General features: G+C 49.8%; 1 protein-coding gene across 2 annotated transcripts in view; it reads right to left on the bottom strand.

Moving 5' to 3' along the window:
- Positions 1-1,558: 1,558 nt before the first annotated feature.
- The window catches only part of xirp2a (xin actin binding repeat containing 2a), a 40,699-nt gene continuing 17,589 nt past the window's right edge, over positions 1,559-24,668 (bottom strand). Inside the window, exons 1-9 of one of the 2 annotated variants that reach the window (XM_070957891.1) lie at positions 21,895-21,950; positions 18,440-18,588; positions 14,353-14,490; positions 13,313-13,399; positions 13,004-13,073; positions 12,555-12,658; positions 3,002-12,089; positions 1,752-1,885; positions 1,559-1,669 (exon numbers count right to left, since the gene is read on the bottom strand). In XM_070957891.1, the coding sequence (XP_070813992.1) occupies positions 1,791-1,885; positions 3,002-12,089; positions 12,555-12,658; positions 13,004-13,073; positions 13,313-13,399; positions 14,353-14,490; positions 18,440-18,493 (9,636 nt within the window). In that variant the 5' untranslated portion in view covers positions 18,494-18,588; positions 21,895-21,950 and the 3' untranslated portion in view covers positions 1,559-1,669; positions 1,752-1,790. Of the gene's footprint in view, positions 1,670-1,751; positions 1,886-3,001; positions 12,090-12,554; positions 12,659-13,003; positions 13,074-13,312; positions 13,400-14,352; positions 14,491-18,439; positions 18,589-21,894; positions 21,951-24,668 lie in introns of those variants that run through there. The other variant, XM_070957890.1, reaches the window with a different exon arrangement.

Here is a 24,668-nt window from a genome sequence, read left to right as displayed (position 1 = left end):
AAATAAAGCCCCGTTCGATCAGTCGGATCGAGCAGCACAGAAGAAGAAACATCCGCTGCACGCCAGGTGCATTCGATCAGCATCAAACAAAGCCAGATATTGGATAAAAGAGTAGAAGTGTGACTTTAAACTCAGTACAAAAACACAGATGAATCAGAGCAGTTCGTCTCTCCATGGACGCGGATGTGACACGTGTGTCTGATTTTGAATTCATGAGTCGCCGTCGTCGTCCTCGTCGTAGTATCTGTTCCTCTTGATCTGCTCCTCCACCGTCAGGGCGTCGTCGTCGGCCCACAGAGAGGAGCCGCCGCGGTCCTCCACCGCCGCCTTATCTGCGCCCTGCCTCGCCTCCATCCCGAAATCCAAAAGGTCATCCAGCGCCGACCTGAGGGGCCCCTCCCCGGCAGACTGGCCGAAGATGTCGGATTTGAAATCGGACAGCAGGCTGGAGCCGCTCGTGCTCAGGCCGGCGAAAATGTCCTCGAGGAAGCTGGACGTGCTCAGCTTCGGCTCTGCGGCCTCGCTCTCGAAAGCCAGCGCTCCCTCGGCCGCCTCAGTAAAAAAATGTGTGTCTGTGGCTTCAGTGCATTTGGCACCCGCTGGCACAAAAGCATCCTCCCTCTGTGCCAACTGCAGCACTTCGCTTGGCATCCATTTTGGTTCTTCACAGCGATCAGCTTGAGAGAAATCTGTCGCTCGGGTTGTCTCCGTCACAAAGAATGACTGATTTCCCTTCCCCTCATCCTCGGCGAGCCCTTCAAACAGGATATCATTGTCGAGCGCCGTCTGGCCGTTGTTATTGTTATTGTTGGAGTTAGCATTCAGAGCCCGTCCCGTCTCCTCCTCGTCTATTAACGTGACCTTTACCGCCTCCCCGTTGTTCACGCCATCATTATTTCCTTTTTCCGTCTCCTGCTGGCGTTCCGTCTCATCTGCTGCGCCTTCTGTCTGCCTGTCGTGTCCATTCACTTTCACTTCCTCCACCCTCTCCTCTTCTTCCTTCTCATCCCCCACGTTTCCTTCTTCCACCCTCTCCGCCGCTCCACCTTCGTCCTCCTCCCTCTCCTCCTCTTCAGAGTCCATTTGAGGCCTGGCTGTGCCGTTTGACTCCTCAGCTTGTCGAGTGTGAGTAACACTGGCTGATGCTTTGGGGGGGGCCGCAGCCTCAGACTCCGCTGGAGTCTCTTCAGGTTTCCTCACACTCACGCTCTCCTGCGCCTTCTCGTTTTCCCGGGGTCCATTTTCCACTTCAGCGGCGGGAGCGTCCGTCTCTCTTAACGAGGGCTGATCCAGGGGTTCATTTTCCTGAGATGGGCCCTCCTTCGGGGGCCACGATGGCTTCACCAGCTTCAGCTCGTCTTCGATGGTGAAGGGCTTCTTCGGAGAGTCTGACTGAGGAGGCCACACCACAGAAATCTTACTCGAGAGCTTTTTGTTGTCCTCCCCTGATTTGCTTTCCTGAGCGCTGGAATATCTGAAATCTTTCTTTTCGGGCGACGGCGATTTGATTTTTGGCTTTTCCGCTGAATTCTCCGCGTTCTTATTACTCCAAAGTTCTTTGTGTGGTTTGTGTCCGAATCCCTCGTCGTAATTTCCTTTGGACTTGAACAGTTGCTTGTAGTGTGGCGTGCAGTACATCCGTCCATGGAGAGAGGCGTAGTTACCAAGACTGAGGAAGAGGAGGCAGAGAAGAAGAGGTTAAAACAGAGCAAAGACAAACCGAGCACCTCCGCTCCGTGAAGCAGCCTCACCTTAGTTTGCCTCTGCAGTGCTCGCAGCGAAAGCAGCTTTTATGGAAGTTTTGTTTGTCTGCTATCAGCGACTCCATGGGGTACACCCTCTTCCGACAGACCCTGCACAGTTCGGACTCGGGAACTCGAATTTTCTGCGAAGAAAAATGAGGTTTTAGTTTCCAGGTTCAGGTTTAATTTCCTGGAAAGAACCGCGTCATTTGGCACAAAGGAGTTCGGTTAATGTCAAATTTGTGACTCGTGACCCCCCCTCAAAGGAGGCAGTGTGGGCTCGTCACTTTCCCTTCATATGTTGTGTTGTTTGCCAGGTTTTTATGGACCAGAAGAGGCCAAATATGCAGTATTTCACAGCAAAAATACAAACAAATACTTGCAGAAAAGCCATAAATTAACTCATGACCCCTTCAGGTTTATGTGGGACCCCTTCAGGTTTATGTGGGACCCCTTCAGGTTTATGTGGGACCCCTTCAGGTTTATGTGGGACCCCTTCAGGTTTATGTGGGAGGGCTTCTGCAAAGTGTAAGAGCACTTTAAAGTTTAGCCAACAGTTGCTAATCTAAGCGTGTGTGCGGACTTTAAAGAGGCCTTAATGCCGATGAATTTAATTTTCCACCCGTAAGAGGAAGCTTGTCCTTTTTGAGGGAATAAATATCACAGTGTTGCTTAAATATGCAAGAAATATGAAACTTTCACTGTCAGCATATTTAAGTAAATTACCGCAAATTACAATTCAGCATAGAGTGATAACAAAGTCCGTTAAATGGTTAATTAATGAGCGTCCACCTGCCTTTAAATGAAGCAGTTCCTGTTCTATCTATAATTGCTATTATTGCTCTTTTCAGGAAACTTTGGAGGAAACAAAGGACAAAACAAAGTTGAATTAAAGTGTTAGAAGTGCAGTCAGTGAGCGTGTCATCGCCATCACAAATGCAGTAACTGTGTGGAATATCTTGTTTTTGTTGTCTGCTGTTGAAAACAGCATCGCACACCCACAATCATTAGTTCAATATGTTTGCGTCGCTGCCAGCTTCACACATCAGAGGCACGAACAAACAGCGCCGAGCGAAACCTGCCAATATCAAAACGTGTGAAAGTGACAGCGGCTAAACGTTCAAAGGAAACACGTCAGAGGAGATCAGGTGACGTCCGACGACAAACATGTTAATGTTCTTTAAACGTCTCACACTCAAAGCATGTTAAACACACCGTCACGCCTGTTAAGCGTCCTCATGCCGCACGGCTCGGTTTACCCGTCACGACAGTCTCCTGCTGGCGCGTTACGATCTGAGTCCTCTGCTCCGTCACGCTGAAGCCCAGGTTCTGGAAAACTCCCTGGCTCTTGGCCCACGACTGCTGGAAGTTCCTCAGCAGCTCCTCGGTGGAGGCCTCGGGGGGCACGGCCACCGTCGGGACGCTGCCTCTCACCACGTCGGCGTAGGACGGGGGGCTGCCACGGGTCAGGGAGCTCCCAGAATGCACCTCGCTCCTCGTCTCGCTTGTCACGTTTCCGAAGTCGTCGACGGTGCAGAATTGCTCGGTGACGGCTGTCATTTCAGCGTGACCCGCCGGCTCGGAGTACGCTGACTCCGGCTCCCTCCGTTCGATCTGTTCCCGCAGCTCTCGGGCCGCCTGGGAGCCGTGCTCGCCCGTCTCAAACACGTCCTTTATGGCCTTCACGTTGAACGTGGGGATCTCCTCGGTTTTGGGGGTGTGCGGCTCAGCCTCGGGCTCCTCTGTGTCGCTCCCCAGCCTCTCCGTGATGACGATGGGCTCTTTTCTGGCGTACACTTTTGGCTTCGGAGACTCAAATCTGTTAACCAGCTTGGACAAGTCCACTCTGGGGAGGTCCTCTTTCAGGAGGTCCACAGTTGCGGCCTCGGCGCTCTCCTCCGCGTCGGCTCCCAGACGCTCAGGGATGTCGATGGGCTCCTTCCGGGTGTACGTCCTGCTCACCTCCGCCTTCTGCGCCTCCTCAAAGAAAGACTTTTTGTCCCTCACAGTCATCATGGAGTCCACCATTTCTGTCACATCCATCAGCGCCTCTTCCCTGCTGCCACAGGGGGACGGCTGCTCCCTTTCAGGCGCCACCGCCACGGGAGGAGGAGGGGTCGCGACGAGAGACAGCTTGGAGGTGGTGTCCCTCAGTCTCATCAGTTTCTCCGAGCGGCTCAGGGTGGGAGACGGCGTGGCCCTGCTGAAGGTCGATGTGGGTGTGTACGACTTGCGAGGAGGAGGCGGAGGTGTCCCGACTAATTTGTAGGGTGGAGGAGACGGAGTGACTCTGAGCGGCGAGTCCACCCTCCTCGACTCAATGCTGATGAAAGTGGGCGATGGAGTGCGGATGCTCGCCAGAGGGGAGGACACTCTCTGCTCCGCCGCCTCGCTCAGCTCCTGCTGCACTCTGCTCCCCTGGAGCGACCTTTTCTCCTCCACCACCTTCTTCTCGGTCTTCGACGACCCGATGCTAATTTTTGATATCTTTGCAGTTGCTCCACTGAGCGCCGTCTTGTCTGGCTTCGCAGGCACCGGCGGCGGCGGCTCCTCCTTTCCTTTCTCCTGCTTGTCCACGGCTGTCAAACTGTCCCCGAAAAACACGAGCTTCGCCTGAACAATGTTTTTCACATAGACCATCATCTCTTTCAGCTTTTTCTTACTTTGCTGTTTTGCAATTTCGCTTAAATTCCTCTTCTCATCCGAGCCCATCGCCCAGTCAGGGAATTCACTTAAAATCGTTCTGACAGCGCTGGAGTCTATTTTGCTCGGTGTGCCCTCCAGCTCTTTTATTTGAGCGAGCAGCTTCTGCATGACATTGCATTTCTCTAAAGCTTTTATTTCTTCTGAATTAGCCTCCTCTTCACAGGTCATTGTCCCCGTCCCCTTCGCGGACGCGTCCTTGGGCTCGCCTTTAGACTTCGCCGCCTTTATCTGCATTTTGTTTGTTTCTGCTGCTTGCGTCTGCGTCCGAGCGGCCTCTTGCCTCTGAAGGCCGTGCTGGACCACGCTCTCGGTCACGAGCGCCTCCTCGTGTCTCTGAGCGCGCTCCGTCTTCATGCTCTGCTGGCTGAGGGGGACAGCTGCATGGCCTTGTCTTTGATGACCTGCTGCAGGTGTCATCTTAGCCGTCTTAGGCATTAAAACAGCAGCTGATGGCGACGGCTTCGCTTCGGTCTCATTCTTCTGCAGCTGCTTTCCCTTTTTCCCATGAGCCTCCACTTCAGCCTCCTTCAAAGGGAGGGTCATCTGACTCTTCTTCTCCTTCATTTTCATTTCGGCTTTTGTCTCAGCTCTCGCCGACGTCAGCTGACTGGCCTTTGTTTCGCTCGTCTCTGTCACGTTACACGTCTCCTGCTGTAAATGCATTTCACTTTTCTTTTGTCCCAGACTGTCACATTTATCCTCTTTCTTCTCTGTCGGCATCTTGAATGTTTTCACCTTGAAAGTTGGAGCTACCTTTGGGATTTTGGTGGGTTGAGAGGGACTCATCTTTCCCTCCTGTGTCAGAGGCACATTAATATTCTTTACATCCTCAGCTTTCAATGTGACCGCAGTCTGGCTTTGAAGATTTACGCTCTCCTGAACAGCACTCTGCGCGGCAGCGATAGACTTGACGCTGGATTTCTTAATAAACTGCTGCTGCTCCGTGACTGAGGAAGTGACCACGCTCGAGCGCGACTGGACGTCAGCGTTCGAGGCCTCGCGGTGAGACTGAGACACAGACACAGTCTGACTCTTGGCTGCAGCGTGGCTCTTTTTAACGACGTCGGTTGAGGACGACTGCTCGCTGAAAACATGCTTTTTATCTGAGGACACGTTTGAGGATCCAGAGGCTGATTTCTTATTGACCACGGAGATCGAGGGCTTGCTCAAAGGGATCTGGGAGGGGGTTTTCTTGGCAGGTGGGTCTTCAGTTTTAGCTTCTTCTGCCTTTGCTTTCGTCGCCTCTGTGGCCACGAGCTCAGAGGGGCACGGTGTATTACCTGGAGGAGAAGTGGGAGTTGTGACGTTGCTCCTCTGCATTTCCTCTTTCTCCATCTTTTGTTGACGAAACCTTTCCTCCGCGAGCATGAGAGGGGTTTTAAATTTGCGAGCGTAAGGTCTCGACTTTGGCGCCGCAGCAGGTTCAGGGGGTGGAGGCGGTTTAATGGGAGGGATGGGGGCTCTTTTAGGAGGCTGGGGGCTCTCTCTTTGCTTTGCTTTCACGGCTGGGACGCTCTGTATTTTTGTTGCTGACTCAGACTGAATCTGCGTGCTTGTTTCAATCTGTTTGGCTGTTTCCTTTTTCACCTCCTCAACTTTAGCTTCTGCTTTTGTTGCCACTGTTGTTTCTTGATCGGGAGGGAGCTGAGGTGGAGGTGGTGGAGGAGTTGGCTGCTTTTTCTGCCATTTGGGTTTAACTTGTATGGGCTGCCGCTGCGTTTCTGGCTGCTGGGGCACTTTGAATAAAGGCTTTCCGACGGGTTTCACCAGCTTTGCAGGGGGAGGCTGAGGCAGTGCGCTAAGCTCTTGCTGTGAGGGAGGTGGCGGGAGAAAGTCTTGCCCTCCGACAGAGAGCGGAGGCGGAGGGGGTGGAGGAGGAGGGAAAAATTCAGGCTCAGACTTCATGCATTCCACAGGAGGCGGAGGTGGCGGAGGTGGGAGGTCGCTGTCCTGCCTCATGATGGAAGGCCGGGATGTGGCGGAGGCAGGGCTCTCCAGCACCGGCGACGGGGGCGGAGGGAGGGAGAGCTCAGACTCTGAGGGTGGAGGAGGTGAAGAAGGAGGAGGGGGGAAGTGAATCTCCGGCTTGGCCTTTTTAATCACCCCTTTCCCTTTCACGTCCAGGTTGCGGTACTCGCCCTTCATGTTTTTGACGTTCTGCCTTTGTGCGAGCGTCTTATTCTCCGCCTGCCTCTGCGACGCCGACGTCTGCTCTGACACCGTGACATTTTGCTTGTGCGTGACGGTTTTCTCCGTCACCGTCGTCTGCACCTGTTTGACCGTCTTTGTTTCACACATTTGCTTGCTGGAAACACTGGTCTGCGAGGTGTTTTGCACCTCTTTCATCACACTCACGTCAGCTGTTTGAGTCTCTGTCTGATCGTTATTAGTCATTTGTTTATTCTTCATCATAACAGGCTTAGCAGCTTGTATTTTCTGTGGGGGCAGCGCTTTGTGCTTCTGCTCTTTCATGCTCTTCTGCTGAGAGGCCCCGCTGGTATTGTCTGTTTTGGCTACAGTAACAGAGTGGCCCTCTTGGGTTATTACCTGTGTTCTCACTGATTTGCTTTGGTTGAGCCTGTGCGTGTGCTTCTGTGACTCACCGCTCTGAGAAAGGTTTTTCACAGCGGGGGCTGGATCGACTGCCGCACTCTCGCTCTTAGCTTCATGTAAGCATTCATGCTCCACTTGCTTTACAGTTAATGGATTTTTCACAGGCACTTTTGCTTTCTTGGGGGGATACATACGCTTGGGCTTTGAATACTGTTTTCTTTGCATGAGACACTTTATCGCCCCTTGAACGTCGCCTTTTACCACCTCCTCTTTCTCCACCTGTGTCGTCTCCTGCCCTTCGTAAAGAGACTTTATGGATGTTTTCACGTCGCCTTCGGTGCTCCCCCTGCGCTGCATTCTGGGAGAAGTCGTGGGCTCTAAGAAGAGCTGGATGGTGGCTTTAACGTCACCTTGTTCGCTCACTTGGTGCTGGTAAATCTTCTTCTCGCTCGACGCCTCGTGCAGGCTTTGCATGGCGGTGTGGATGTCTCCTCTGACGATCTCCTCTTTTTCCACCTCCTTCACAGCTTGCTTCGCCTCCTCCAGGGACTTCAGGGTCCCTTTGATGTCACCTGGCACTAAATCTTCCACAGTGGCTTCCACACTGGTGGATGCAGATTTCTCCAGTGACTCCAGAGCGCCTCTGATGTCTCCCCTGATGATTTCCGGCTTTTCCGTTTCTTTGGCTTGATGCTGGGCCTCCTCCAGAGACTTCAGAGTGGTGTGTAAGTCTCCCTTCACCACCTCCTCTTTCTCTATCACTACCTTCTGATTAATGGCTTGGGTGAGTGAATCCAGGGCTGCGCTGAGGTCACCTTTAACGATGTCGTGTTTCTCCATGTTTCTGTAGGTAGCAGTGGGCTCTGTCATAAAGACTTTGACAGAGCTGTGCACGTCACCAGGAACTATATCGTCCTCGGCCACCGTGCGGCCGATCTGCTGCTGATTCCTCCTCAGCAATATTTTGGTCTCCTCGATGTCACCGCCTATGATCCGCTCCTTTTGCACCTTTTCCTGGCTTTCATCTGATTCATACTGGAGCTGCTTCAGGTAATCCAGGGCTCCTGACTCGATGCACGTGGAATAGAAGCTGACGTTGCCCCTTTCCGTGTCTCCAACCCTTATCTTCTTAGAGCCCTCCTCTCCGGAGTTGGAGAGGAGACGATGAAGGGTTCTGCTGACGTTACCTTGAACGATGTCCTCTTTCTCCGCGCTCGCCCTCTCCCCTTTATTCAAGAGGGAGTAGATGGTCATCCTCACGTCTCCTTTCTCGTCCTCTTGAATCAGGATGCCTCGCTTTGAGGAGCCCTCGCTCTGGAGCAGACTGTTTATGGCCTCCTGAATGTCACCGCGAATAATTTCCTCTTTCTCCACGCTGACTCCCCTCTCCTGGTTGAACAGCTGCTTCACCGTGGTGTTGATGTTGCCCCGCTCCTCCTCGTCGATGGTTATCCCCTTTTCAGTGGTCTCCCTGCGGTTCAGGAGGTTCATCATGATGTTGCTCAGATCCCCTCTGATAATCTCTTCTCTCTGGATTTGTGGAGCCTCCTGGTTCATGAGTTTATACTTCGCCATGCGGACGTCGCCGATCTCGTCCGCCTCGATGAGGACGCCCTGCGAGTCGACCATTTTCTGACTGTACAGCTCCTCAAGCGTCTCTTTGATGCTTTTACCTATGATCTCCGTCCTCTCCGTCCTGCTCTCGTTGAAATCAGGGAACGGAGTGGTTTCAAACAGCCACGTCGTTGTCTTCACGTCGGCCTGTGGGATTTCCTCCTTTGTGACGACGAGCTGTGTGCCATCGCTGTCTTTGATCCTGTCGAGGGGCTGCTTCTCAAAGAGCCACACAGACTGTTTGACATCCCCTTTCATTACTTCCTCTTTTGTCACTCTCTCCATGCCGTCGTACTCGGCGCCCTCACCGCGGATCTCGTCAATCGTGCGGGTTTCAAACATCCACGTCGCGGATCTGACGTCGCCTTTCTGGATTTCGCTCACGCTAACAGTTCTGATGTACTTTTGAGACATCTCATCTGTCTCAAACCGGTGCTTGTTCGTCTTCACGTCGCCGCCTTGGATATCTGCGACTGTTTTTGACCTGACTTTGATATCCTCGGCGATTTCATCCAGCGGCTGTGTTTCGAACCTCCACCTCGCAGAGCTGACGTCTCCTTTGTTGACGCCTTCCTCGGTCACAGCTTTAATGACGTAGACCTCCTCTGAGTCTCTAATTGAATCCAGCGGCTTCGTCTCGAATAGCCACCGGGCCCCCACCACGTCTCCTCTCATGATCTCTTCCTTGGTAACCGTGGTTACTTCGTGGTAATGGCCCTCTTTGTCACGGATGGCATACAGCGGCTGGCTTTCAAACATCATGGTGTAATTCTTCACGTCTCCTCTCTCAATTTCTTCTCTGAAGATACTCGTGAGCTTAGAGATATCGGTCTCACTGGACTCCTCTTTAATTTGATCCAGAGAGTACGTCTCAAAGATGAAGCGGCCTTTGTCAACGTCGCCGCCCTGGACGTCGGTCACGGTGCGTATTTCCCTCGCCTCGTCACGGATGGCGTCCATTGGCTGATTCTCAAACATCCAGGTGCAGTTGACCACGTCTCCCTTCTGGATGTCCTCGGCCTGCTGCGTCTTCAGCCTCTGCATCGTTTCCTCAGAGGTGGAGCTCATGATGTCCGAGGAGCGATTCTCAAAGATGTACTTCATCCTGGAGACGTCGCCCGACTGGATGTTTATTTCCGTGACCCTCCTGAAGGAGCCGCTGTCCTCGCCCGTGATGTTTTCCAGGTTCTCCGTCTCAAAGAGGAAGCGCGCCAGTCTCACGTCTTTTCCCTGGATGTCCTCTTGCTTCACGGTGCAGGTTTTCAGAACGGTCTCAGACTCCGTCTCGGTGTGGTCGCGGATGTTGTCCAGTGTTTGGGTCTCAAAGAGCCAGGTGCACGTTTTCACGTCGCCTCTCTGCACTTCCTCAACATCAGCCTCGCTCTTTTCCACCTTTTCATACAGAACATCCATCGGTTGAGTCTCAAATAACCACCTACAAGTCTTAACGTCCCCTTTCTCAATTTCAATACCTTCCTTGGTTTTGTGCTCTTCATCCTCAGAATAGTTGAAGGACTTAATGGCGTCCAGCTGCTGGGTTTCAAACAACCACTTGGCTGTTTTGACGTCCCCTGACTGGATCTCCTGTTTGGAAATACCTTTTATGATCTGAAACTTATCGATGCTTTCGTCAAACTCGTCGATCGGCCGAGTTTCAAACATCCACCTGCAGCTGTGCACGTCTCCCTTCACGACCTCCTCGCGCCTCACGGTCCTCACCTCGTGGTAATGGCCGGAGCTGTCCTGCATCGCGTACAGAGGGGCCGATTCAAAGAGCACTCTGTTGGATTTGACCGATCCGCTCGTTACCCCTTCGACTTGAATTTTCTGTGTTCCTTCACACTTGCTTAAATCCATGCTTTCAAACCTTTCTTTATAATTTGTCACATCTCCTTTGTCGAGAGCTTCGACATTCACAGTCCTTGTAATCTCCTTCTTCTCCTCCCTTATATTCTCCAGCGGCTGGCTTTCAAAGACCCACTTTTGATGCCTCACGTCACCCTTTTCTTCCTCGGACGCGACCATTTTCTGCAGTTTCCCCACTTCCAGCAGCTCTTTCAGATTCTCCATGGGCACCGTTTCAAACAGGTGCTTTGCTGATCGAACATCACCTCCTACAATCTCCGCCGAAGGTAAAGGTCGAGCATTGGCGTTGTCTTTCAGAGAATCCATCGGCTGAGTCTCAAAAACCAGACAGTGCTTCCTCACATCCGCACCTATTATTTCCTCCTTTTGCATCCTGGAACTCTCCCATTCCTCATCCTTGATGGAGTCCAGAGTCTTTGTCTCGAAAAGCCACCTCCCTTTGTTCACCCCGCACTGGATGTTGTCCTCCATGGAGATGCCACATATGAGCTTCACCGTCGCCGGGTCTTTGTTTATGATATCCAGAGGCTGGGTTTCAAACATCCAGCGGGACGTCTTGACGTCTCCCCTCTCGGTCTCCTCCCTGCGTATGGTGGTGATCTCCAGCATCTCTCCCGCGTCCCCCCTGATGACACACATGGGCTGCGTCTCAAACATGCGAGTGGTTGTCTTCACGTCCCCTTTGATCTCCTCCAGCTCAGACTTCAGGCTCAGGAAGTGGCTCTCCTCGATGGTTTCTGTCTTACCCAGAGAGTCCAAATGCTGGGTCTCGAAGAGATATCTGGCGGTCTTCACATCCCCGCCGGAGATGTCTTTGGTGACGTCAGCATCTGTCTCCTGCTCGTCTTCCTGGTAGATCTTATTCAGGCAATCGAGCGGCTGCGTCTCAAAAAGCCATGTAGCAGTGCGAACGTCTCCTCTCGCCAGCTCAGATTTCTGTGACTGCTCGGCTGAATCAGCCGCCTCTGACCCCAGAGCATCCATGGGCTGAGTCTCAAACATCCAAGCTGTGTATCTGACATCTTTGCCAGCGATGATTTCCTGCTGGGCGATATTCCTCACCTCGTTCTCATCCGGGGTTTCATCTTTGATCGTGTCCAGCGGCTTGTTTTCGAACATCCAGCGCACCGACTGCACCTCTCCTTTCAGGATCTCTTCCCATTCCACCGATTCTCTGTCGGGGCTCGAACACCTGCTCGAGCCGTTGCCGTCATTTTCAAACATGTAGCACGTCTGCTGGACATCTCCCATTTCCTCAACGTCCAAGTCCTGCAGCTCTGCTTCGGTGAGCTCCGCTTCCAGGTTCTTGCGGACCTCTGGGTGGATGTGCTTGTAGAGGCGCTTCAGCTCAGCCATACTCTTGTGTTTGAAATACTGCTCCTTACCAGTACTCTGCTTGGACTGGGAGGCCGGCTCCTGAGGCTGGGACTCAGGGACTTCCTGTGACGCCTGCAGCAGGTTTGAGGGTGGGGGAGGGAAATGGTCCGTCACCTCGTAAGCCACTGATGAGGCAGTGGCAGTTTTTAAGGTGGAGGAGCTTGTCTTGGCCGAAGCTTTGGAGGACTGGTTTACTGGTGCCCACTGAAACTGGTTGAAATCCACATCAACCTATGGTTTGTAAGCGGTTTTGATTAGGGAGAGAGGGCCAGTTAGGATTCAACTTTCACCCCCAAATAATAGTTATTAGAGATGTTTTGTGCAGCTGAGTCAAACCTCTTTCCCAAAAATAGAAAGAGAAGCTCTACTTTGGGTGAAAAGCATAAATACAGACTCACTCTGAGCCGGTCAGACCTGGACGGCTTCAGTTATGCACGTTACTGACTTGATTAAAATATTCATTGAAGATCACTTTAAATGCAGACAGTCATGTGAGCTCTTGATTTAGCCTAACACTGAGAAGACTGAGAGGCTTTGGCTGCATAATGACATGAGGTCTTTCATCCAGTCCAATTTATTCTCCATCAACTCCACAATTTCCATACGATGATTTCATGATGTGTCCTCATCATCGTACTGAAACCTCATGAAAACCCCAAACTAACATATATTTAGATAAACAGACAGCATCATTACCTTAATTTCCTTGGCTGGTGCAGCTTCCTCAATTGTTTTTTCATACTGCTGCTTCAAAGCCTGAGTGGAAACCTTTGGTAGGTCCTCTCCTCCGACGAGCATAACTGAATTAGACACAAGAAGAAGGCTGCCTCATTAAGTCGTTCGCAGTGAGGGAGCTCAGGGGGATTGGAAAGAGAAATAAATCATTTCATTAAAAACCTGAGTAGTTTTCATTTTCTGAAACCATGCAGCGGTGATTGCCCAATTTCCACTTTCCAATATTTTACCTTCCTGACTTTGCCCTGATTAGATTTGCTGCTATGCACTGAATAGAAAATCATCTGCAGTCATTTTCATAGCTCATCCCTTATTCAGCAGTAGTAGGAACAATCATTAATATACAGGACACAAGCAGCGCTGTGATAAAAATGTGCAAATTACAATATAAAAGGCATGAGCAGAATAACCTGTTTCATTGTAATGGTTCCCGTAACTGGCTGCCACATTGTTATGGTGGACTCTTTCATCGCGGCTCACCTGTGAAAAGATGGTGGGAAATCATTAGTATACTGGCAACTGCACCGCAGCCTCCAACTGTTTTCAATCAGGGAGAAGCGAAAGGCTTAGCGTGAGGCTAATATTCTATATAAGGCGCATGAAGTGCCACAGAAAGTTCAGAAGTAACCCAAGGAGTCAGACTGGGTTTATTAGCAGCCTTCTGGAGGTGAGGCGCTGCCATCCAGCTGGCGACAAATGGTGAGTGGAGCAGCCGGTACCTCTTGCTGATTGTGAAAGAGGGCTGTGGCGGGGACGAGCTCTCTGGCACTGCTCCTCACCGTCACCTCCGAGGAGCTTGACATCTCCTGTCAAACACAGAGACACGGGGACGTGGACACACTGAATCCTCTCACAGTGAAAGCATATGCACACAGCACGCTGTGGTTTTATCAGCTGTGAGAAACGTGATTTTTAGACTGTGAAACTTAATAAAACCCCTCTGTGGCCGGTACAAATGCTTTCCCATCACAGAGCTGCATCTTTGGGAGCTGCTGGGTTCATATTCCACTGAAGGAGGATGTCAGTGTTTGAGAGAAAAAGCAGCATATTCCAAAAAACAGCCATTTCTTCTGGTGAGATTCATGCAATTTGAAAGAGATGAAAGAGAAATATAATATTTGAGCTTGTATCATCTGCAGTTAACATGAAAGATACATCGAGGGTGGAGGTGCTCTGTACCTCTGAAACCACTTATGTCAGAATAATATTAGCTTTCCTGCTGCACGGGCAGCTTTAAAACACAGCGCAGGGGTTACACCTGTGAAGGTAGCTTGAGTGGAAAGCGGTTTGCTGCTGCAGCACAGACTCCATCAAACGTCCCTTCACTATGTAAAATTCAGCATTCAGCGAGGTCCATGTGCTCGATGAATCCACTCTGCCGCCTGAATGAGCAGATGGGGGGGGGCACGGAGGGGCGCCACTGCCCTCACTTCACCGAGATCGGGCCCCGACCCGGGCTGCTAACGCGTTCTGGCATTTTCGTCACGCGCTGGATGACAGAGCCACACAGAGCTGCAAAGTTCAAGGTGCCCTCTTTGATTTGACCCACGAGGACGGCTCGGAGTCGCCGCCAAGTTTTTCCAATAAAGAGCTGCGGCTGAATGTAAATCACTCTCTGGCATTCACATGTTTCTCACTTTACGCTGAACAGAAAGGACAGCATGCACATGTAGCACATCCCATCCCAGCTACTGGCGCATACATGCACCTACTTCATGCTCCCTGCAGGGGATTTCAGAAACCGGGATTACGCCCTCACCTGGACAGATCTCTGCTCGAAATGAAACTGGGTGACGCTGGACTGAGAGGACGAGGACACAAACTCCTGGTTCTCGAACTGTCTCTTGACGCTGGCCAGGCCGCCGGGCAGCGAACAAGCCTCGGACTCCTCCATCACCTGCGAGCAGGAAACAGATGGCATGAAATACACCCGAAAATACATCAAACGCGCTCGAAGCCTCCAGTTAATGTGAGTTTTAGGAGGCTGGATTTGACCTCGGTGAGCCAACCCGCTTCCATCGATTGTGACTATATTTTACATTCACTTATGCAAATATGAAAGTGAACGAAAGGCATTATGGGAGTGCTTTTAAAGCCTCAGTCAGCACTGTTGGTGTTCTTTCAAACGTGGCGTGAATGCTGTAATTCTCAAACATTGACAGTGCAGATAAGATACAGCCAAGCACAGCATGTAATACCTGTAATAACACCGAGGGACGGGATATAAGTCAAATGCAAACAGGACAAAGTTATATCGCCGGGATGCAACGAGCTGAAATGAAATGAAGCCTAAATTGAAGTCCTCCTTTGTGTTTACGTCTGACAGAAATTTCTGAAATAGCAAAGATGGCAGGCACCCAATTTTAATGGATTTACTCTCTGCACATTTATCCTGCGACAGAGTGAACCATCAATAGAAAATGTAGTCTTTCAGATGAGTCAGTTTAATGGAACAAAAAAGCTTTTCAATAATTTTTATTGGGCCGAGGCAAGAATTAGTTCTTAAAGCTGGAAAATAGAAAAGCCCGGTGTGCTTTTGCAGAGAGGACGAAGAGGAGAGAGGAAGACTCTGTAAAGCTCATCAGCATGGAGGCTGCGGTCCTCATCCTACGAGATCCGGGCGTGAATGCACACCGACTGTTTGATACAATAATCTCCTTTTGGGATTGTCAATTACTTTCCTAATAAAACATTTATACGCAGGCTTCTGCATATACAGCTGCCTGGAACTGCAATATACATGAGACGCTTGCTGTGTGTGCGTGCTGGTGTGTGTGTGTGTGTGTGTGTGTGTGTGTTGAACACGCCACCCCGTCACCTTTACCTTTTTAATGCAAATGAGGGCACGATGCAATTTGCAAGTTATTGCAGAGGAGTTTAGGCCGGTGACATTTCACGGCCGGGCAGCGCGTTATCAATATTTTACTACCTGAGGGCACAACGGCTCCGCTGATGCGACATGACATCAACAGCTCTCATTTAAAATGACTGTTGCACACACACGGGCCTCTCATTTGTGTATGACAGAATCTCCTCTCTTGGTCTGACTGCTGAGAGGTCGACGGACGAAGCCGACACAGACACAGTTATCTTTGATTAATGATATCTCTGTCATCTGAGGAGATTGTGCCTTTGATTAAGTGTTAATTAATCCTCTTAAACATAACCAAACAGCAGCAGCAGCAGCAGCAGCATTTTGTTGCTGCAGATTAGCAGCACGCCGTGTGGTGTGTGTGCGCGCTGATTTGCAGGGGACGGGGTTGACAGCGTGGACTGAGCGGTGTCCATCAGGGGCTCGGCTATCTTTAAACACCTTGTCACTCGTGTGTGGACATGCAGACAACAGCTGCAAAGGTAGAGAGGAAAAACAAGATTCCTATGCTGATTCCCTCTGGCAGCCACCCCCCGCATGTGCGCCCACCGCTACACTACACGCCCCTCCCCGGCGCACAAACACTCAGCTGTCACCACCACCGCCGCGTGGAGGCGGGGGCGGCTGCAGCGTGGCACGCTGACGGCCGCCGAGGTGAAGCAGTGAGCGAGTCCTGCTTGTTCGGGAGCAGCTGCGCCTCCCGATCTGTGTTATTAAACTACTGATAAAAGACTGTAGAAGATTTATTGAATTTGTCCCATGGTTGTTATTTGGGCTGCAGCCATTTATAAAAAAAAACAAGTGGCTTGAGGCAGTGCTTTACCATGAAAGCACTCTGTGCTGTGTTAATAACGCCTCTCATCCGCTCTGAAATGGCTGTAAAGCTCGGCCTCAAGTGGCTTGTTACCATGCAGACCTGTGACCAGCCAGCAGTTAATGCACTCGCTGAAAATCACCACTTACAATGAGACAATTAAGCAACGCCGCACAGCAGAGGACAACACGCAGACCTGTCGTTACTATTAATTAGTTTTGGAATATTTAAATTCCTCATCTTGAGATTTGCCTTCGTTAATTCTCGGAGCTCGCTGATTTTTCTAATCGTACAGTCAGGATGCAGCTGTCCTGTCCGCTCATGCGCGCCGTGCACAGGCTGCAGAAGGTGGCAGGTCGCCCTCTGTGTATTTACAGAGTGATGGACGACGTGCTGGACGACGTGCTGGACACTGATTACTCGTCACCTAACAGACCAACAGATTAAGGGATTACAGGCGAAGCTTGGACATGATGGTGAAGATGAATAAAAGCCAGTGGATGTACTGATATGCCAAAATAAAACCTGGTTATTTCAGCCGAGGCTCACACGTGTGCGACAGTCGAAAACTACTATTAGTGAAAGTACTTAGTACTTAGGGAGCACCTGTCACTGGCTCCTTCAGTCATATCACGCTGGACTGGAGCCGTTAAAGTCAGGAGAAACATGTTTATGTGGCGAGAAAAAGAAAGGTGAAGTTGTGAAAAACAGCAGGTTGTTGCTGCTCTTTCGTCTTGATGTGCGCTGAGTGGAGAACTCAGCAAAGTGACTTCATAATGCGTCTTTTCATTTGTGTTTCCTCTGTCGCGGCGGTGAGTCAGCGGCGGTAAATCAGGTGCAGCAGATCCTCGTACACACGTCCTCCGCTGTGCTATTCTCATCCCTACTCCACCTTATTTCACTATCATTATCAAGTGGGTTTTATTCTCCATTTCAGTTTTATTTACATTGTGCTGAATCACAACGCTTCTCTCTTTCAGTTATTTCCTGTATGAAAGGGGCGGCTATGAGCATTATTACGACTACTTGTTGCAGCAGCAGTCATCGTAGATGAAGGAAGAAGAAGAGTAACTCTGTTTTTCTGAGTTTGATCAGTTTGTCAGAGTTTGACAGCCACAGACGTCACCAGGTCGGCTCAAACTCCTCCAAACAGACACCACAGCACGCCTGAAAGTCACATTTCCATTAAGCTGCTGTCGTCGCACACACAGTTAACAAGCAAAGCCGGGATATTTTGCAGCAGGTGAGGTTTTGTTTTAGACGCTGAGCTGACTTACGGCAGTGGCCTTGGCTGAATAACTGCTCACACAGTTGAATTAGTGCATGCAGACTCTTCAAAGCCGCTGAAGCTTTTTGGTCCGTGGTAATGACTAATGACTCAGGGATATTCAGAAATGCGTTTCGTGTTAAATCAAAGGAGGAATAATGCGTGAAGGCTTGCTGGTGTGCTGCCTGCGTGGGTTCATCTGAATTTGCTGCAGAATACACATTATTTTCTCTCTGCAAATGCAGTTAAAATTACTCTGACATGGTTATTAGCGGCTTTGTGCGCTGCCTCTTTGTAACAAGACGTGTGTGCATGTAAAGCTATCTCTGCCAATGCATATGTCTGCACAGACTGAACAATGTCAACAGCTTAAGGACAGGTTCTGCAGAAAAAAAACGGCCTCTGTGACTAATATATTTATTAATACTGATTCGTCAATGCGTATAATCAGTGCTCTCTACAAGCCTAATTTAGATTAAGGCTTTTTCTCTCTTTAATCCATAAGTTTTACACGTGAACACCATCCAGTTCAGCAGATCTCAGTGGAAAGAAGCATGAAATGGAAATACTCAGCTGAAGTACTTCAAGCTTGACTGAAGTACAGAGTAAATGTCATTATTTATGTTCCACCAGATGATTCCTCCTGCCTACATTCACACTCTTTGCCTTTCCTGTCCGGCTCTGAGCCTCATGACACTGATAAATAATCCCACCCCCCCACATCAGCCCCGTGGCACTCATCTGCCCTCATCCTGTTCAACAACGGAGCCGACACGCAGGCCGGCGCCCTGCAGATTTATGCTTTGTGGAGAACTCAGTGAGAAATATTTGGTCATAAACATCAGTACCAGCAATGCCCCCCCCCCCACTGCTGTGTGGAGGCTTCGTCTTACCGCAGCAGAGGCGGAGCTGCCGCTGTCTTTCTTCGTCACGGCGGCCTGATACATCGCCAGCCGCTCTTTCACCGACACCTGCTCGGTCTCCTGGTCCTCGGCGCTCAGGGCCCAGTCCTGGGGGTGTCCTGACCTGGATCTGCCTGCAGCTCGCACAAACACAGAGAAATCACCCTCTAAGACGTGAACGCCTCTTGCTGATGCATGTCAGACACAGCTTGACCTTCAGGAAGTGGATACAGCATATATGAGGTTTGCTACATTTAAAGGAAGGACAGGAAAATGAAATACATGTATGCAGTAAATGTATCCTGGTGGAGTCTTTGATGTCTGGAATATTAAAGCTTATATTCGTGAGTTATAGAGGCAGAGGCAAACAATCCGTAACGAACACTGACGCGAAGCCGCAGCCGAACGCTCATCAATCACAAAGCGCGACTTTATGATGCTTCACATCGCTCAGCACATCCCTGCGGACAGCCAATTAGAGAAGACCACTGATTCTACATTTGACTTTTCTGTGCTACAAAGCATCATTAGGTAAGAGAGAAGGCTCCATTAAAGCTCGGCATACACCCACACTGGACCTTTTAGCTCCTGGCATGTTCTCTCTCTCCGGGCAACAACACCGTGGGATGAAAGAAGACCCTAAATAGAAATTATTCGCTCTCATTATGCGCTCACGCTGCGACCCTTTGACATTTTCAAATCCTCCTGCTTGTGTTTTCGCGCTCGGTGCTTACATATTTCCTACACATATATGCATGCTGGGATAGGTTTGGCACGGAGTAGAGGTCAGCGTGAGCTCTGCTTCACTATGGATTGATGCTGATTTGAAAAGTCTTCCGGCAGCTGCTTCTTCAATGCATCCTGTGAAGGTGTCCTTGGTGCTGTCGTAGTACAGAGATTAGTAACAGATTCAGCACTTAGTGGTGTAGAGCAGCCTGCCGCTCATGCTTGGCTGTGCAAAGCTATCTTAACACTTCGCTCAGCCCATTTATAGTATATCTAAGAGTACACTGGCTTGATGTAGTCCAATCCTGGTGCCCATATAATCAAAAAAAGAAATCAAACACCCACTGGTTTGACCCAAAGAAGCAAGTCAGAGCTGAATTTAAAAACGATAGAAAAACTCGGTTGCTGTTCCAAAATTTAACCTGAATCCAAAAGTGATTTAAGCTGCAGATCTTAAAATCAGTTCTTTAGCATCCACCTGCTGTTAGCGGTGTTTCTCACACGGAAACATTTGATCTGATTTTATTTAACCATCTCTGTCGGAGGAAAAAATGCTCCACAGAAGAGCAATGGATTAAAGACAGTAAGTACGCCTTTTGAATAAACTGTGTGAATTCATTGTCCCGTTAGCGACCAAGCTAACGATCTTGTTAACTGCCAGTTAGCAAGCTTTTTTCTCGTCTTCAGTCGCTGTTACTGGATGAAACGGTGCACAGTCTCTGGAAATAAGTGTCAGGGGAGTAAAAGTCAAATAAAAAGAAGATTGGGGAGCTGTTGTGAGTGACTAGCATGTTCCTGGGTAGCTAGTGTATTAGGTGTGAGCTCCAACGCTACGGCTGTTTACCAACCAGCCCTGAAATAGTCCCTGACTCACTGAATATTTAGCAACAATGGACAGATAAGTTTGTGCCACTTGTTGGTGTGAACGGATCTTAATACAGACACCATGTGACAAGAGCACGCTCGCCTCATCCCACCAATTTTAGCCTTCTGCTACGTCCGGCACGCTAGCGCAAGCAACAACCCGTCAGGAAGAGAAATAGGCCGAGGCTAACCTGAGGCCGCGGTGTAACCTAATGCCAGCCCGATGACAGAAGCACAAGGATAATGGTCTCGTTTATCACCCCAGATAAATGTTGAAGTCATGCTCTGGAGCTGTCAGAGGGGCAGAGACGCGGGGTTTGACGGGCGGGAGCGGTGACAACAACGCTTTGGATATCTCTGGCTTCTGAGAAGGGCATGCCGTATGCAAAGCTGCCATAACATAGAGGTGAGGTAACCAGGGCTCCGAGGGGGGGGCAGGGTGGGTGGCTGACTGGAGAAGAAAATAACCCCAGCCTTTTTATAAACCGGCTCTGTCTGCAGCGTCATGTTCCCCCGTGGCAGGGAGATTTATGGGGTGGAAGTGTGTGCGAGAGACAAAAGGGAGGAAGGAAAACAAAGCAGGAGCAAACAGTGGAGGACTTCTGATGAGACCTTTTAAAGACGTGAACGTGGTTTCACCAAGCCGGCGCTCACAGAGTGGTTTTGACTGGGCTTACACTTAGGCCCTGTGTCGTTTCCACCTTTAATGGAGAGCATATTGCACTGCTTATAGGCATATTTACCGGCAGACTGACCATTATTTTCTTCTCTCAGCATTAGCTTCTTATCTCTTCAATGCCACAAGTGACAGGGATGGGTGTGGGGGGGTAATTGAAGTGGGAGAGGCTGGGAAAAGTCAACAGGGAAAGCCATGCTGCTGCCGGTATGCACGACTCAGTGGCTATATCGAGCCCAGCCCGGGGCCACTGACCTCCCTGTCACTGCCTCCCCGCCGCCGCCTGGCTAACGCGATCAGAGGTGAGGCGCTCGCACAGCCGGCTGGCTGGAAGTGAGGAGGCGAGGGGCTGCATGGGGCGTCGGGGCACGAGACAACAGAGGAGGATGTGTCCAGGAAGGAGAGAGGAAAAAGAACAAACGAGCTTCAGAGTTTGAGACGGCTCGCTCGCTCAAAGCTAACCCACGGCCCGCAGATCTGTGTCACGACAGAGGCCGTCCACTAATCACGGAGGTGTCACCCCCTCCTCTGACCTCCCCTCACAGCAGAAGCCTTACGCAACCCAATTTTCTGTTCATTACTTACTGACCAAAGCTTTTGGCTGGCAAGGTTTGACAGGAGAGCCAAAGCGAGCTACACTAATTGAAATGTCAGCCATGGAGGCCGATTTCTTCCTTAGTGTCGAAAGCAAAACAGGCACAATAATTGAGCTGTCAAACCTATCAAAAATAACTTCTTTACACGGAGACTGGATGGCCCTCCGGTGCTTCCTCATGCTAGGCTAAGCACTTTGTCTCCGATTTGCTATGCTTTCAGAATATTACAGATCAGATTGCTGCTGGTTATGTCTGGTGGAAGGAAACAGGAAGGGCTCATGCATGTTTTATGACAATGCACGAATCCTGGAGGAATCACAGAGACGCACTGCGATATGGCACCACCTGCCGCCGCAACACAATACAGCTTCACTTCATCTTATTTCCAATTTTGCGGCAAAGATTCCTCACATCTGCGAGGCCTGGGCACATCAGCTCGATTCATTATCGGCTAAAATGTCATCTAGCATTTCCAATCTGGCTCCTTCCACTTCTACTTAGGTAGAAAATCACTCACAGCGCTGACAGTGGAGCTTATACAAGAGCCAGCCTTGAAATGCTGATAGCCCACATACATCTCTTACCTCCTCTAAGTGTGCAGGTCGCTCTGAACGTCAAACAACAATAGAATCCAACAGAACAGAAAGAGGACTTGGATCTCCAGAAAATGAAACGGGCTCAGTCGGCCGGCTTTCACCCGACACACAGAGCGAATCCCGGGCAGAGGCAGACAGGGAGGCTTGGAGGCCAGCTCCAGCAGTGAGACCTGCAGCTCAGTGAGGCCCAGGCATCCAGTGACAGCTGATTTTATTTTAGAAGTCCCCCTCGGTAAAAAATAGGATGGACTTAGGGGAGAGGGGACGCGGATGTGGGTTGGCTTTTTTTTAGTATCCTGTATCGAGGTAACCAGCATTCCCTTCACCTTATGTCACGCTGGTCTTATGGACACCGTGAGCTGGAAAACAGACACTCGGCATTTGAAATCACTGCTTGTTAGCACGGTACATACGATGGCATGCCACCGTTCAGCACGCGCAAAACACAGGGAATGTGAGAGTAGTTTGGTTTTGGTTAGATGAGAAGATCGATGCCACTCTCACGGCTGCCTGCTAAATGTAGAAAGAGAGTCGGGAACAGAGCTTAGCGTCATAACTGGAAGCAAAAATCCAAAAATACACCCGATGACACATTAAAAGGACAAAAAATAAAACTTAGCTCATCTGTTTAATCGGTACGTAAACTGAGATGTGATTGGTTTAAAAGGAAGTTGGACGCAGGAAGTATTTCTTGCCAACAAGCTAGGCTAAGCTAAGCTAAGCAGCGGCTAGTGTTAGCTCCATGTTTAGCATAGTCGTCAAAGGCGTTGTGTAATACTCCACAAACACACACCTGTGAGCGCGTCACATCAGTGTTACTGCACTAAATCGTCTCAAAATGTCAGATTTGTTGTTAATTTTGAGTTGCTGGCAAAGTGGACGAGTGTTGAGACGGGATGCAGGAGGAAGATAGAAAGTGGTGGTGCTGGTGCCCGACGGTGCTCCTCAGCACCAAAATGTCAAACTATTCATGGGCGGGAATGAAATCGACTCATACTAATGGACCCTTTCTCTGCATAGCCATGCCTGTCCATGTGAATTATTGATTATTGATTCACGTGCTCAGCATCAGGTTGTGTGTTGCCAGTGCTTCTAGATCAATGCTTCCTCTCAGACTCTATTTTCGCTGATAGCACGGCTCCTTAAGCGTGTTCAATGTGTTAAACACCCTGTGCGGTCGGGTCTGACATACATGCTTTTGATGCCCGTCTTGAGTCAAATATTGCCTGTAAAAGCTGCTCACCTTTGGACTTTTTCAACACAGTGAATGATTTAAAACATTCAGCTGAGAGGACTTGAGCGCACCTTCCTCTGAAACCTTTGCTCCCTCTAAAAACCCATCTTGTACACTTTACGCCTGCCGTGAAGACGCCTTTGAACTCTCTTCAAAGATGGACGGCTGGGCGCTACAGTTCCTGCTGCGCGGAGGCCAAAGGAAGCGAGCTGCAAACTCATCGATCGAGACATGCTCAAGCGGGTAATCAGCGAGCGACAGGAAATCATATTATTTCCTGCTTTCTTGACTGAGTGCCCTGAAGAAAAGTCAAAGCTCCTCCTTTAACGCTGTGACCTTACGTTTGAGTCTGATCAGCCCGGGGCCTTTCAACCTACTTCCTTCTTGACAATGCAACGGAATCAAGCTTATATAACCCTGGAATGGTTTATTATTATCTTTTCTCGCCACATTATTTGCTGTGATCACGACTGTTTACCAGCCTGGTATATGTAACACTAGGTGCTCACCGGGAGCCCACCCCATGAGGTGCCGCTGGCAGCGCATCGACTGGAGAAAAACGTGGTTATCAGGCTCGTGGAGAAGCTGCACTCTGCTGATAATCCCACCGAAATTGCACATGGATTTCCTGTTCCTAAAGTGGAAAATAAACATGCTCCTGCAGAATACCTAATGAAGGGGCCTGAGAACTGAAGTCCAGGGTGAGTCCACATTCGAGTGGGTTTTAAAGTAAAAATAACCTGCAGAAAATGAAGCGCTGAACATGAACAGTATGTTTGATTTGCCAGTAAAGAGCTGTGCGCGTTGTGTAACACTGACTCTAATATATCTGGGTCGGAGAGGGATGTGCTAATCAATGCTAACGACTCAAGGAGCGTTTCACCTGCTGTTTTTGTCTGTGAGAATGCAAATTCAATATCTTCTCAATCCCCTGCTTTTTCACTTTCAGCTCGCCGGGGTTGGAGAGTCAAAGCGGAGCCATGACATCATTGAAGATGCTGAGAAATCACCCTTTCATGTCTCCTCGGTGTTACAAACCAGCTTTATTTTCTCTCTTATGAAAATGAAATAGCATTGGCCTGAATGTAGGAATATTTCTTCTAGATACTGTGTCTGAAAAAGTGGGGTTGTATTGTCTCCTTCGCGTCTGTTTAAAGCGTCTTTTAGAGCTTTAGAGCAGCGTGAAATGCGTTTAGAAAGCCTGGTTAAAACCGGCTAACTGATGAGTGAATCGCAGTGTTTGAGCTAAGCTTGACAACAACCTCAGACAAGCTGCATCAATGTGAACTTGGCACTTTGATAAAGCTTTAATGGAGGCTACTTTTTAAACCAGAAATCAGGCAAAACCTTTAATCTTTAACAGAGAACAAGGAAAGATAAGGGGAAAAATAAAAAACCAGGAAATGATCTTTGATCAACGTGCTGCCTGATGACCTGATATTTTTGGAAAATGTCCCCGGTTTGGGGACGTTTGTTTCACGTCATCCTGGACACCATAATAAGATTACTATGAATGGGACCATTCATA

Source organism: Chaetodon trifascialis, chromosome 24 (genome assembly GCF_039877785.1).
Source record: "Chaetodon trifascialis isolate fChaTrf1 chromosome 24, fChaTrf1.hap1, whole genome shotgun sequence".
Lineage (NCBI taxonomy): Eukaryota > Metazoa > Chordata > Actinopteri > Chaetodontiformes > Chaetodontidae > Chaetodon > Chaetodon trifascialis.
Note: the sequence above shows the minus strand (reverse complement) of the source record. Positions and strands in the feature narration are given on the sequence as shown.